Here is a 15413-nt window from a genome sequence, read left to right as displayed (position 1 = left end):
TCCTGTGTATTGAAGCGCTTGATTAGGTACCATCTGGTAGAAAGAAATTCCTGGGTTTCCATCTGTCTTCAATGGAGCAGAGCCATATATGAGCTAAGGGGATTTTAGTGGAGAGAAAGAAAGGTTATAATAATAGAATGCATATTGCATATTAAAGTTTTCAAATCCATTCATGGAAATTGGAAACCAGTGCTTCCACCTCTGCTGATGGAAGCCAACTATAGAATCTCATAGAATTGTAGAGTTGGAAGGGACCCCAAGAGTCATTTAGTCCAAGCCCTTGCAAAGCAAGAATCTCTACTAAGGCACCCAGGATAGATAGCGATCCATCATAGAATGAATTCTCACAATTCCATCTCTATGAAGAATGAAATATATCTGTTATAGAGGATTGGGGACTGCCCCCCAGCAGATATTTTCAAGTTTGAGGGCAAAAGGAAGCAAGAAAATTGCAAAAAAACCACACACCCAAAACACCAACACCACCTCACCCCGCTCCAATTTCCACTGATAAATGGATTTTGCTAGTGAATTCCACCCATCTATTATATTAGCAACCCTTAGAAATACAATGTCAGGGAACTGAATTTGACTATTCAAATACTTGAGTTAGGCATTCATGGCTGAAAGAATATACAAAGAATATCAAGTGGATTTATGCACTGAGAGGAAATGCACTATGGATTTCCTTGCTCAAAGTTTGCATCTATAATTGCTTGATTACAGCAACATTCTCAGAGCAAAATTCTTATTGACACATTTTTTGACCAATGAGGCTAGTGAAATAATCAGACTGTACAACGGTTATGGGATAAAATCAGAACAAATTTTGATTAACATCAGCAGGAAGGGTAATATTTGGCATGCCATTAGCGACAGGATCAGTTCATATTCCACAAGCTCCATGACAATGGAACGGATCTGCTGGATTTGAACCAGCCCAAGCCCATCTCATGGCCCCTTATGGGGGCTCCCTATACTATGTTGATCTTGCCTGATGCCATTTCCCCCTTCATACAAACATACAAACAATTTTCTTCCACCTAACAAAAAAGGACACAATTTTACTAAGGAAACATGAAAAAACCCCAACCAAATGCCAATCAAGTTGAGAGAAAAAAATTCATTTCCAGTCCTGTCACCTAGTAACCCCAAATTGCATTTTAAACTCCTCCTGAAATAAATAAAGTAACACAAAAGAAAATTCTTATTGCCCAGTTAGGCACGCTATTTGACCAATGACAGCAGTGAAATAAGGAAATATGAAACAAACCCCAACCAAAGGCCAATCAGGTTGAGAGGAAAGAATCATTTCCAGCCATGTCAACTAGCAACCCAAAATTGCACTTTTAAACTCCTGAAATAAATAAAGTAACACAAAGAAATAGCAACACTCACAGCATCTTAAAAACCATATCAGAAACAGGATCCTAAAACTCAGTTTGCATGTGAGATTCATAAAAAAGGAAGTTTCTGTATTTTTAAGACTCACATTAATGTCTGGAAATAATAGAATAGGAAATGTGGGGGTTACTTAGAGGGAGGGAGGGAAAGAGAAAGGCAGAACTCTCCTACCTGTGGAACTTTATAGTTTTTCAAGAGCATCGCCACATTAATGGAAATTGGGGCATCCACTCCTCCAACAACTGCTATTAGATTTTTCTGTTGCTCACATATGTAGTTAGGGATAAATCTCTCCTCGGTGGATAAAAGTAGCATTGTAGCATGATAAGTCCTCCTTGCATTGCAATAGCTGTCATAGATGTGGAAGCCCAAAGTGAGATTGGGTAAGAGATGAGGGTTTTCATTGATCTCTTTGACTGTGAATGCCAAAGCCAGGATGTGCTGGTAATGCTTAGGGACTATGCTGAAAGAAGTGTGAGATTCTTTTTCAGAAGGATATTCCATACTTAGTTTAGTTATTACCACGATGTTCTGTGTCTCTTTTATTAACAATCAATTATTACAGTATTATACATAAGTTGAATATAAATATAAAAAATTAACTATGTAAGCAGTCACATTTACAATATAAAACTCTCCATTCTGATTAAAATAATTTTTAGATTTTTATCATTTATTTTATTATAAAGCTTTTTTGAAAATAAGCAAAAAAAACCACACACCCCACCATCCCATCTGTTTTGTTATATTTTAACAAAACAGATGGGATGGTGGGGTTTTTTGTTGTTTTTTTTAACTGGTGAAGATGGAGCAGATTGGTGAGGCAATCCTATGGCAAGATCTACCAGGATGAGCATTTTAGAATTCACTGGATCTCTGGCTTAACCTTGCTCAGTTGGTATTAATTCCTCAACCCCAGATCAGCTTAGCATACATGAGCATAACTTAGTCATCATAGAAAATGGAGGGTTCAGATGGCTGTGATGAAGCTGGTTGAGCCAAGCTGGTCTAAGACTGAAAAAACAAGCATGCCAGGGGCAAGGCAGAGGTGGAACCAGAGAGCAGAACTTTTGCTAGATCCTAATCATGTTCAGTTGGTCATGTGACCTGGCAATCTAGCATAGTATGCTTTTTCCCCTCAGCCAGGCATGGACAGAGTAGCAGCAGGAGCCCTGCTGCCAAACAGGGTTTAGATCTGGTGTAACTTTATGCTGCATTAATTTGCAGCATCTCACTTCACACTAGCTTTTGGTGGATAGGATTTATGCCTCCATTTTGTGTTCTTTAGCTGCAGCTCTAGCACAAATTGTCCTAGTGGAATCTTATTATTATATAAAATAAATTAATACAATACTTGGGAAGAAAAGAAAACAATCATTCAGGATTTACACTAATGGTTCTGTCAATGTTGGCAGGGGTTCTTCCCTGAAGGCTAGTTCACTGAGCATGACACCAGCATCATAAGCAATTCCACCAATTATGAAGTCTCCTTCTTGATGATATTTGTGAAGTGGAGGCTGTGGGTAACAGATATTGCACTGAACTGCGTGAATCTGGCATCCCATTGGAGGAAGCAGAGCCAGCAGCAAAATGACTACAACCACCATCCTCAGTACAGAAGTCTGAAGGCTGGAGTATCCAAGAGCACATCTGTGAACCCCTGTGTGTACCCAGCGCCACTCCATATCCCTGACTTTTACTGGATATATTTATGACAACCTTCACACTCTTTGCCCTCTGTTCTGCTAACAGCCAAAGAAGTTCCTCAGGGGTTTGGCTGAATATCATAACAAATGACAGCCCTTCTGACTAGCTAATTGTGTAGTTAATTATTACATTAACAACAATTCCTAAATGGAGGGTGTGGAGTCCTTTAGGAATTAAGAAAAGTTGTTTGTCACGTATTCTGGAGAGAAGATTTCCCTCACGCTTTAGTTAGGTAGGAAGGCATGGTAAAGTTTGGAATGACCCGCAGCATGAAGAGGACACTGGATTCAAATATTTGTGGTAGGGGTTAGCAACAAGGTATTCAGGGATGCGGGTGGCGCTGTGGGTAAAACCTCAGAGCCTAGGTCTTGCCGCTCGTATAGTTGGCGGTTTGAATCCCCGCGGCAGGGTGAGCTCCTGTCGTTCGGTCCCAGCTCCTGCCCACCTAGCAGTTCGAAAGCACTCTTAAGTGCAAGTAGATAAATAGGTACTGCTTTACAGCCGGAAGGTAAATGGCGTTTCCGTGTGCTGCGCTGGTTCAGGCTTGCCAGAGCAGCTTCGTCACACTTGCCACGTGACCCGGAAGTGTCTCTGGACAGCGCTGGCACCCGGCCTCTAAAGTGAGATGGGCGCACAACCCAAGAGTTGGACACGAATGGCCCGTACGGGCAGGGGTACCTTTACCTTTACCTTTATTCATGGATACCTTATGCCTGCCTCTCCTTCTTATTGCACTATGAGCGGTCTCAATAAATTGTTGTTGTTGTTGTTTAGTCGTTCAGTCGTGTCCGACTCTTCGTGACCCCATGGACCAGAGCACGCCAGGCACTCCTGTCTTCCACTGCCACCCGCAGTTTGGTCAGATTCATGTTTGTAGCTTCGAGAACACTGTCTAACCATCTCGTCCTCTGTCGTCCCCTTCTCCTTGTGCCCTCCATCTTTCCCAACATCAGGGTCTTTTCCAGTGAGTCTTCTCTTCTCATGAGGTGGCCAAAGTATTGGAGCCTCAGCTTCACGATCTGTCCTTCCAGTGAGCACTCAGGGCTGATTTCCTTAAGAATGGATGCGTTTGATCTTCTTGCAGTCCATGGGACTCTCAAGAGTCTCCTCCAGCACCATAATTCAAAAGCGTCAATTCTTCGGCGATCAGCCTTCTTTATGGTCCAACTCTCACTTCCATACATCACTACTGGGAAAACAATAGCTTTTACTATACGGACCTTTGTTGGCAAGGTGATGTCTCTACTTTTTAAAATGCTGTCTAGGTTTGTCATTGCTTTCCTCCCATGAAGCAGGCGTCTCTTAATTTTGTGGCTGCTGTCACCATCTGCAGTGATCATGGAGCCCAAGAAAGTAAAATCTCTCACTGCCTCCATTTCCTCCCCTTCTATTTGCCAGGAGGTGATGGGACCAGTGGCCATGATCTTTGTGATCTCAATAAATGTTCCCTCATAAATCCACAATAAACAAGAGGATGTTAGTCAGGATATGGGGGGGGGGGCACTTGAGAAGCATTAACTGCCTCAAAGCACTCCTTTTACCAGAGAGTTATGAGTTTGAACGCCAACTGTGAGACACTTAGTAATATTGACCTGTGATGCATCAAGCTATAGGCACTGACAGACTCCATATGTATTCTGCCTGCTGTCACCTGCTGACACCTGCTGTCACCTGCTGAAGGAAGGACAACCGGGAGAGAGAAATTCTCTATGGAGGAAGTTCCAAAATCTGTATGTAGCCACTGAGAAGGCCCTCTCCTGCTTCGCTACCAAGTGAACCTGTGAGGGTGGCAAGAACAAGAAAAGGACTTCCCCCAAAGATCTCAAAACCCGGGCTATTAAGGCCATTAACAGTGCACATATGGAGGCAAATAATGTGAATAAAAGCTGACTCTTTGAAATAAAAATTATTCAGTGCAAAAATATGGTTCAAAAGATTTACTGCAGAACTTTACTCTGAAGCAACTTGAAACAAATAAAGTTACATTCAGATAGTTGAATAATGTCTTATACTGGTCCAAGCGTAGCACACTTGGATTCCAATATATATATCTTCAAGTGCTAAAATTCCAAGCTTTGTCTTTCCTCCATTCCAGTCTCCATTAGCCTGAATTTCTTTTCTTGGAGAGAGATAAGCAAATGGACTTGTAACACTAGAGGTTTCATGTGATTCTAAGCTAAACACCTTGTGATGGACCCAGATGAGATGTAGCCCCACTTAATCATTAACTGCTAAACTCTTCTCTCAGCTCTTCTTTAGCTTCAATAGAAGTTTCCATGCTATGCTTCACAATCTAAATACAGACACATTACAGATTTATTTTCCATTTCAGTGTACAATTAAACAATTTTATTCAACACAGGAGCATGCAAAACAATGAAGAAAAGAAGATAACATAGCAGAACAAGCCAATTTTAACCCCTTGTCTGGTGATCACTCTTCATATATGCATGCTATGCACTCAAATTCTTCAGGTCTTGTTTCTTATTAGATGTTCCCTTTCATTCATCTCAGGCCGCAACACAATTATGTAGAATTTGGGGGCAAAGATGCAACCCAGCAGACCAGCGCCGGATACTAAGATAGAAAAGATCTCCACAGCAACCATGTATTTTCCCTTGGAACTGAGATAGGTTGGAACAAAAGATACCTAAACACTGCAAAAGACCAACATGCTGAAAGTGATGAACTTCGCTTCATTGAAACTGTCAGGTAACTTCCTGGCAAAGAAAGCTGCAGTGAAGCTGACAAGAGCCAGGAAGCCCATGTAGCTCAAGACAGAGTAAAACATAGTCACAGAGCCCTCATTACATTCCAGTACAATTTCTTTAGTGATTGAGTGCATGTCAACATCTGGAAATGGTGGCGAAGATGCCATCCACACAGTACAGATGCCTGCTTAAATAAAGGAAAAGGAAACTACAATGATAATAGCCAGTCTCTTCCCCACCCACTTCCTCATCCTGGATCCTGGCCTGGTGGCCATGAAAGCCAAAACTACTGTCATGGTTTTTTCTAACACACAAGAAATAGCCACTGAGAAGATAATGCCAAAAGCTGTCTGTCAGAGGAGACATGTCACAATTTGAGGTTGTCCAATGAATAGCAATGCAGACAGGAAGCAGAGCAGGAGAGAAATTAGCAGCATATAAGTGAGGTCTTTGTTGTTTGCTTTGACAATGGGTGTGTGTTGGTGCTTCAAAAATGTTCCCAGAACCAAAGCTGTGGTGAAGGAAAAAGTAAAAGCAAAGCAAGCTAAACTGATGCCCAGAGGTTCCTCATAGGACAAAAAGGTTGTTTCCTTGGAATACACATATCGTGATTATTATTTGGATATTTTTCTCTGCTTTTTAATTTGCTATCTAGGTTTGTCATTGCTTTTCTCCCAAGAAGCAGGCGTCTTTTAATTTCGTGGCTGCTGTCACCATCTGCAGTGATCATGGAGCCCAAGAAAGTAAAATCTCTCACTGCCTCCATTTCTTCCCCTTCTATTTGCCAGGAGGTGATAGCACCAGTGGCCATGATCTTTGTTTTTTTGATGTTGAGCTTCAAACCATATTTTGCGCTCTCCTCTTTCACCCTCATTTAAAGGTTCTTTAATTACTCCTCACTTTCTGCCATCAATGTTGTGTCCTCTGCATATCTGAGGTTGTTGATATTTCTTCCGGCAATCTTAATTCCGGCTAGGGATTCATCCAGCCCAGCCTTTCACATGATGAATTCTGCATATAAGTTAAATAAGCAGGAAGACAATATACAGCCTTGTCGTACTCCTTTCCCAATTTTGAACCAAACAGTTATTCCATATCCGGTTCTAACTGTAGCTTCTTATCCCACATAGAGATTTCTCAGGAGAGAGATGAGGTGATCATTTCTTTAAGAACTTGCCATAGTTTGCTGTGGTCGACACAGTCAAAGGCTTTTGAATAGTCAATGAAGCAGAAGTAGATGTCTTTCTGGAACTCTCTAGCTTTTTCCATAATCCAGTGCATGTTTGCAATTTTGTCTCTGGTTCCTCTGCCTCTTCTAAATCCAGCTTGCACTTTTGGGAGTTCTCAGTCCACATACTTCTTGAGCCTTCCTTGTAGAATTTTAAGAATAACCTTGTTAGCGTGTGAAATGAGTGCAATTGTGCGGTAGTTGGAGCATTCTTTGGCACTGCCCTTCTTTGGGATTGGAATGTAGACTGATCCTCTCTAGCCCTCTAGCCACTGCTGAGTTTTCCAAACTTGCTGGCATATTGAGTGTAGCACCTTAACAGCATCATCATCATCATCATCATCAAGATTATTATTATTATTTAAATTTATATACCGCCTTATACCTGGAGGTTTGATCACGTTGTTCCAGTCAGTGTGCAGTCATCGTTCGTGATCAATTCCGGCGCGACGGGACATCTGTGTAAAGACAGAAGCCTGCTTATTGAGCTCCAGAAGCTCCAGAATCAATCACGAATGGTGACTGCTCTGTATTTCATTCTCTCCTCACAGGATCATGTGATCCTCTGTTTGCATTACATAACACTGTAAGTGTGGGAACAGAAACTCTGACTTCCATTCCCACACTTACAGTGTTGTGGAACGTAATCAGAGGTTCACATGGTCCTGCGTTGAGAGAATGAAATACTGACATCATGCAAGTTGGTTCTGTGCTGCTTCATGATCAACTCTTGCCCCAAGTCCTCAGTGTTTCTTTTGAAGGGTGGGTGCTTTCAGCTTACTTCGTAACAGTAAAATAAATAAATCCTAAGGGGTCCAAAAGGGCTACAGGAAGGAAAGGAATGCAACCCCGAAGTAAATGGGGAGTTGCCTGAATAATGAATGCAGGGGCAGGATACATATATTTTCCCCCTCCCTTTTTGGCTGCAAAATCTTAATTCAATTCTCCAAATAAAATTTAAATGTACAGAAAATGTGGGAGGCTATGGGAAAATTTATGTAGTTCAACATTCTTTTTTTAGCAAGCAAAATAAAGTACACTGAAGGCACTCAGATTCCTTAGGTCTTATTCCTTATTAGATGTTCCCTGTTATTTAGTTCAGGCCGTAACACAATAATATAGCATTTGGGGGCAAAGATGAATCCCAGGAGTCCAGCACCAGAGGCTAAGATAGAAAAGATCTCCACTGCAACCATGTATTTCCCCCTGGTACTGAGGTAGGAGGGAATAAAGGACAGCCAAACACTGCAAAAGACCAACATGCTGAAAGTGATAAACTTGGCTTCATTGAAACTGTCAGGTAACTTCCTGGCAAGGAAAGCCACAGTGAAGCTGACAAGAGCCAGGAAGCCCATGTAGCCCAGGACACAGTAAAACATAGTCACGGATCCCTCATTGCATTCCAGTACAATTTCTTCAACCATTGAGTTCATGTCAACATCTGGGAATGGGGGTGAGGATGCTAACCACACAGTACAGATGCCTCCTTGAATAAAAGAACAGGAAACCATAATGGCAATAGACAGTCTCTTCCCCACCCACTTCCTCATCTTGGATCCTGGCTTGGTGGCCATGAAAGCTAGAACCACTGTCATGGTTTTTGCCAACACGCAAGAAACAGCCACTGAAAAGATGGTGCCAAAAGCAGTTTGTCGGAAGAGGCATGTCACCTTCTCAGGCTTTCCAATGAATAGCAGTGCACAAAGGAAGCAGAAGAGAAGGGCAATGAGGAGAGTGTAGGTGAGGTCCCGATTGTTGGCTTTGACAATGGGTGTGTGGTGGTGCTTCAGAAATGTTCCCAGAACCAAAGCTGTGATGAAGGAAGAAGTAAAAGCAAAGCAGGCTAAACTGATGCCCAGAGGTTCTTCATAGGATAAAAAGGTTATTTCCTTGGGAATACACATATCCTGATTACTATTTGGACATTTTTCTTCTGAGCATATATTACACTCATTCATGTCTGAAAAAGAAAATATTTGGTATTAATCAGGGAGAGTGAACACATATTCTGTAGAAATTATGTTTATCTGAACTATGTTATAATTGTTATTATTTAATATGCAATGGTTTTTGTATTCTAATGAACAACATATTAAATTTGATTATGAATTTTTCCTGTCTTGTCTGGTGAAAGCCCTATTAAGTAGTGTGTGTGGAGTTTTAACCGACATCTGCGAGGAACATTGTGTGTTAGTACTATGATCTGTAAGCAAAATAAGGCTAGGAGTTATGGCTATTTTGTGTAGTGTTGGAAAGATTTTTTAAAGCTTGATGTAACAGATAAAAACCTCACATTTTAACTTCTAAACTAGATAGATATTATTTTCATTTTATTAAAATGCAAAGCATAGTAATTTTGAAAGTCATCTCCTGGAACAAAAAGTTGCAATCCCTGTTAATAGATAAAAATATAGAGCAAAAACTCTAAACTTTATTTTTTAAAAAATTTTCAATTATTTTTGTCTGTGCTGTTCTATTTAGGTTGGTCATGTATTCCATTAATTTTTCGTTTATTCCTTCTATCTTTGTAAATTTCCATTTTTATCACGTAAATGTATCTGTATCAGCGTGTGTTGTGTCAGATGGATAGATTGTGGAGTCTACCTATCATAAAGAATCAGACTCCTGCTTTTGCAACAATTGAAGGATCTAAACACTCTTCAAAGACTGGACCAAGTTAAGTTCATTCCTAAAACTTTTTCTTTCAGGCTTATTGCCATTGATGGTAAGTCAGAAAACCATTTTTGATCTCTCTCTCTCTCTCTCTCTCTCTCTCTCTCTCTCTCTCTCTCTCATGTGTGTGTGTGTGTGTGTGCGCGCGCGTGCGTGTGCGTGCGTGTGTGTGTGTTTGAAGCTTGATAATACATTTGGAAGTTATCTTCTCTGATAAACTGTTACTAGTACTGCCCATTATCTAGCTAGTGTACAAAAGCCACTGTACTTAATACCCAAAATATTTCTGTGACAGGGACTCTGAGGCAAATAATCACAGACACAAACCAGTTTCTTCTTCAGCAACTAACTACAGGCTTAATAAACATTTCAATCACATGCTAAACCTGGTATATAGCCATTAATTTGTAGGCACATTCCTCTGAATTCCAGCTAAAGCCATTCACTTTTCAACTGTACAGTTTGTGCAGAATACTCACCTTCCTGAGCCGAAATCTTCCCTTCTGGACATGGGATGCAATCATAACAGCAAAATGGCTCCCCATCTTTCACTCTTTTCCTAGTTCCGGGATGGCACCGCTCAGTGCATAAGGAAAGAGGCTGAGACTAATCCAAACATGAGAACCCAGAATAGTAATTTTGAGAATTTTGAGATTGGAATATTTAAGGCAACTTTTAGGTGTTCTTAAGTGATGCTTTCTTTCAGTAATGTATCACCAATTTAGCTAATCAACATGATAATTATAGTACAATAGACTGTTAAGAAAATATCTTTTGGAAAGGATGGAACCTGGTTAAGGGTGTAGATTCTGATTTCATGCATACAAGATATAGAGTTTTGCTTTTTTATACTTCCCCAAAACAACAACTCAATTAATATAGATAGGAATATCTTTGCCATCCATCCATTGTAGTTTTTCTATTTTCTAAAAAGTTACAAACCAGACCATTGAGGATTACCTGGTTAAAATGGTTGGGCCAAGTTATGGCATCCCCATTGATGGTCAACTGTTGGTTGGGATCAACATTCCCAACCTTCACTCTATGAAATGATTGGTTTGAGGAAACAATCCAGTTGATCACATCAAATCCAGCCACTAACTCTCCATTCTCATCAAAGGAAATCTTGTCCCCACCACTGTTGTTAAAAGAGACGTGTCTGAGAAAATTATGTAGCTGGTTTGAAGGGAAAAAGGGAAGATTTGAGAAAAGGCTGCAGTTCGATCGTTGATAGTAAAGTCATACCTTGTTTATGGTTTCTGAGTGAGAAAGTATTCATGATAAAGAAGCTCACTCTTTGTAATTCAGAAAAGGAGGTAGAAATTCTAATAAATTGACTTTAAAGCCCGTTAGGTTCTGAAGGTTTGGTTTCTATATTTTTCAGAGTGTTGAAACACGGTTAATGTTTCAATAGTCAATAAGGTTAACACCATTTTAGTTTGGGTTGACGCAGTCAGAGCCGACTTCTGACACCAGAATGTATTTTTTAAAAAATAAATAAAAATGTGATTCAACTGCCTAACCATTAATGTATATGCACCCACTTGCAAGGTAGCATTAACAATACAACAAAAAAATACAAGATGAACATATATAAACCTATACCAACGGTAGTAAATTTTAATAAAGATGGTAATGAAGAGGGAGGGAGAGTTCTTATATATTGACTTTAAAGCATGTTTCTGAAGTTTCTGAAACTTCTTTTTCTATGTATTATTATTTTTAAATAAAATATGTGACTTCAAGGGGCATACATATTCATGTAGATCTACTCCCAGAAGGCCTGGTTCAGGCTCATTAAGAAGAAGAGTTTGGATTTGATATCCTGCTTTATCACTACCCGAAGGAGTCTCAAAGTGGCTAACATTCTCCTTTCCCTTCCTCCCCCACAACAAACACTCTGTGAGGTGAGTGGGGCTGAGAGACTTCAAAGAAGTGTGACAAGCCCAAAGTCACCCAGCAGCTGCATGTGGAGGAGCGGAGACGCAAACCCGGTTCACCAGATCACGACTACACCACACTGGCTTTTAATTTAACAGAATGAATTAGATCCACCAAATTCATAACAGAATTTCTACCTATTACAAAATATGGAGCAGGACCTTCACTAAAACTGCCATTAACCCCAGTCAATATAGAAAGAGTTCTGGGATGATGGGAGTTGTAGTCAAACAGCATCTGGAGGGCATGACCAGTTGGGTGGATTTGGTGAATTGAGAGAATCAGACAGTAATTTGGAAACCATCTAGGAATTTAAGGATGGAAAGGAAGAAGAGTTATTAAAGCGATATATGTTATATACCATAGGATGGGAAGGAATTGGGGGGACAGTATTTATGCAAGTTAAGGACTATTGTAGTACACTTAGGGTGCTCTGTCTCTTGATAATGTTGAGCATGCTACCTGCCACAACTGTTGATTCTGGTACTTCCATCCACCTCTTCTTTCCATTGCTTGATATTTGAATCTAGTTGAAGACATGTAATGTAAAGCATAGGCTACAGCACAGACAGCATTGTAGATGCTGTAGCTGTGGCCATTCATGCTCATCTCAAAGAACGGAGCAGGAAGGCTCTCTAGTTTCTCCTCCCCAGTACAAATATTCCCCATCACATCTTCCATATTTGGATCAGAGAATACACAGTCAAAGGCCTGTTGCCAGAAGTCTCTGATGAAACCATCTCCTTTTGTGCTTAAAGGATTTTTGCTCTCAACAAATGCTTTGAATGCTGGTACGTCATTGGAATGGATTGTGAAGGACAGGACACCATGGAATATTTCTGTGTCCCAATTCTTTTGATAGAGCTGTGAAGTGAGCTCCATTGCAGCTGTTGTTATCCACACTATACCTTTTGGTAGACTTGGTGGATGTTCTGCAAAATATGGAATCCATCTCAAAGTCATCATGGAATAAGAGTCACCATTAAACACAACCACACTGGCTGTACTATTCATAAGTTCATTATGTATTTTTAATCCATCTTCAAGAATTTTATCCAATTCAGAGGTGGACCTAAACATAGGGATTCTTTTTATAAAGTCAAAGCAGATACCCCTCTGGGAAAATTTTGGCAAAACAGTTTGCAAAAACATTTCACCATGTTCATTATCCATTACTAGTACTCCAATCCATATCCATTTGAAATAAAGAAGCAAAGAGAGAATTCCTCTGTATTGAAGTGCTTGATGAGGAACCATCTGGTAGAAAGAAATTCCTGGGTTTCCATCTGCCTTCAATGGAGCAGAGCCATATATGAGCTAAAGGGATTTTAGGGGAGAGAAAGAAAGGCTCTAAAAATAGAATGCATCTTGCATACTGAAGTTTTCAAATCCATTCATGGAAATTGGAAACCAGTGCTTTCACCTCTGCTGATGGAAGCCAACTATAGAATCTCATAGAATTGTAGAGTTGGAAGGGACCCCAAGAGTCATCTAGTCCAAGCCCCTGCAAAGCAAGAACCTCTGCTAAGGACAGGTAGCCATCCACCAGAGCATGAATTCTCACAATTCCATCTCCAGGAAGAATGAAATATATCTGTTGCAGAGGATTGGGGACAACCCCCTAGCAGATATTTTCAATTTGGGGGCATAAGGAAGCAAGAAAATGCCAAAAACAAACAAACATTCCCCTCTAATTTCCACTGATGAATGGATTTTGTCAGTGAATTCCACCCAAATATTATATTAGCAGCCCTTCGAAATACAACTTCAGGAAACTAAATTTGACTATTCCAATGCTCAAGTTAGGGATTCATACCTGAAAGAATAAATCCATCAAGTGGATTTATGACTGAGAGGAAAATGCACTGAGGTTTTCCTGGCTCAAACTTTGCATCTATAATAGCTAGATTACAGCAACATCTCAGAGCAAAATTCTTAATGCCCAGTTAGGCACGTAATTTGACAAATGACAGCAGTGAAATAAGGAAATATGAAACAAACCCCAACCAAAGGCCAATCAGGTTGAGAGAAAAAAATCATTTCCATCCATGTCAACTAGCAACCCAAAATTGCATATTTAAACTCCTGAAATAAATAAAGTAACACAAAGAAACAGCAGCACTCACAGCATCTTAAAAACCTTATCAGAAACGGGATCGTAAAACTCAGTTTGCATGTGAGAATCATAAAAAAGGAAGTCTCAGTATTTTTAAGACGCACATTAATGTCGTTTTGAAATAATAGAATAGGAAATGTGGAGGGTCACATAGAGGGAGGGAGGGAAAGAGAAAGCAGAGTTGACTTACCTGTGGAACCTTATAGTTTTTCAAGAGCGTCGCCACATTCATGGAAATTGGGGCATCCACTCCCCCAATGACTGCTATTAGATTTTTCTGTTGCTCACATATGTAGTTAGGGATAAATCTCTCCTCTGTGGATAAAAGTAGCATTGTAGCATGATAAGTCCTCCTTGCATTGAAATAGCTGTCATAGATGTGGAAGCCCAAAGTGAGATTGGGTAAGAGGTGAGGGTTTTCATTGATCTCTTTGACTGTGAATGCCAAAGCTAAGATGTGCTGGTAATGCTTAGGGACTATGCTGAAAGAAGTGTGAGATTCTTTTTCAGAAGGATATTCCATACTTAGTTTAGTTATTACCACGATGTTCTGTGTCTCCTTTATTAACAATCAATTATTACTGTATTTATATATAAGGTGGGTATATTGATAAGGTGGCCTACATAAATATAAAATATTAACTATGTCAGAAGTGGCATTTACCACAACAACATCATCATCGTCAACTACAACAATTTATTATTCATACCCCACCCATCTGGCCAGGTTTCCCCAGCCACTCTGGGTGGCTCCCAACAAAATATTAAAAGCACAATAAAACATCAAACATTAAAAACCTTTCCTAAACAGGGCTGCCTTCAGATGTCTTCTAAAAGTCAGATAGTTGTTTATTTATTTGACATCTGATGGGAGGGATCTTAATTCATTCCAGAGGTTCGTTCTTAACCTTAAACTGTTCTTAATTGGAGGCATGCTTTCACTAATGGGGTGCTTGCTGCCACTGCACTGCGAGCACATGATTTCCATTCTCATCCTCTAGGTAACTCTTCCAGGTTAGTGGAGTTTGTAACCTGAAGCGTTTGTAACCGGAGGCATTTGTAACTCAAGGTACCACTGTATTAAAAGCACAATAAAACATCAAGCATTAAAAACCCTAAACAAGGCTGCCTTCAGATGTCTTCTAAAAGTCAGATAGTTGTTTATTTCCTTGACATCAGATGGGAGGGCATTACACAGGATGGGCGCTGCTACAGAAAAGGCCCTCTGTAGCTTCACTTTTCACATTGAGGGAACCTCCATAAGGCCCTCAGAACTGAACCTCAGTGTCCGGGCTGAAGGATGGGGGTGGAGACCTCCTTCAGGTATACTGGGCCGAGGCTCTCCAGAAACTTTCCATTCTGGTTTAGGTAAGTTTTTAGAATTTAAAGATTTATTTTATTATAAAGCTTATTTAAAAATAGAGTTAAAATATAACAAAACAGATGGGATGGTGTTTATTTTTTAAAGCTGTCATGGTGAAGATGGAGCAGATTGGTGAGGCAATCCTATGGCAAGATCCACAAGGAGGAGCATTTTAGGATGCACTGGATCTCTGGATCAACCATGCTCCCCAACCAACCTCATCTCAACCAAGCTGGCTGTGATGAAGCTGGTTGAGCCAAGTTGGTCTAA

General features: G+C 40.3%; 1 protein-coding gene across 1 annotated transcript; it reads right to left on the bottom strand.

The window, feature by feature from the left end:
• Nucleotides 1-8108: 8108 nt before the first annotated feature.
• LOC310662202 (vomeronasal type-2 receptor 26-like) lies at nt 8109-14303 on the bottom strand (the record flags this gene model as incomplete). The annotated part of the gene is made up of 5 exons (XM_083408972.1): nt 8109-9010; nt 10203-10329; nt 10684-10899; nt 12127-12981; nt 13971-14303. The coding sequence occupies 5 exons, from the start codon at nt 14301-14303 to the stop codon at nt 8109-8111; spliced, it is 2433 nt and encodes an 810-aa protein (XP_083265098.1).
• Nucleotides 14304-15413: the final 1110 nt, after the last annotated feature.

This window comes from Podarcis tiliguerta, assembly GCF_965153285.1.
Source record: "Podarcis tiliguerta genome assembly, chromosome: 13".
Lineage (NCBI taxonomy): Eukaryota > Metazoa > Chordata > Lepidosauria > Squamata > Lacertidae > Podarcis > Podarcis tiliguerta.
Note: the sequence above shows the minus strand (reverse complement) of the source record. Positions and strands in the feature narration are given on the sequence as shown.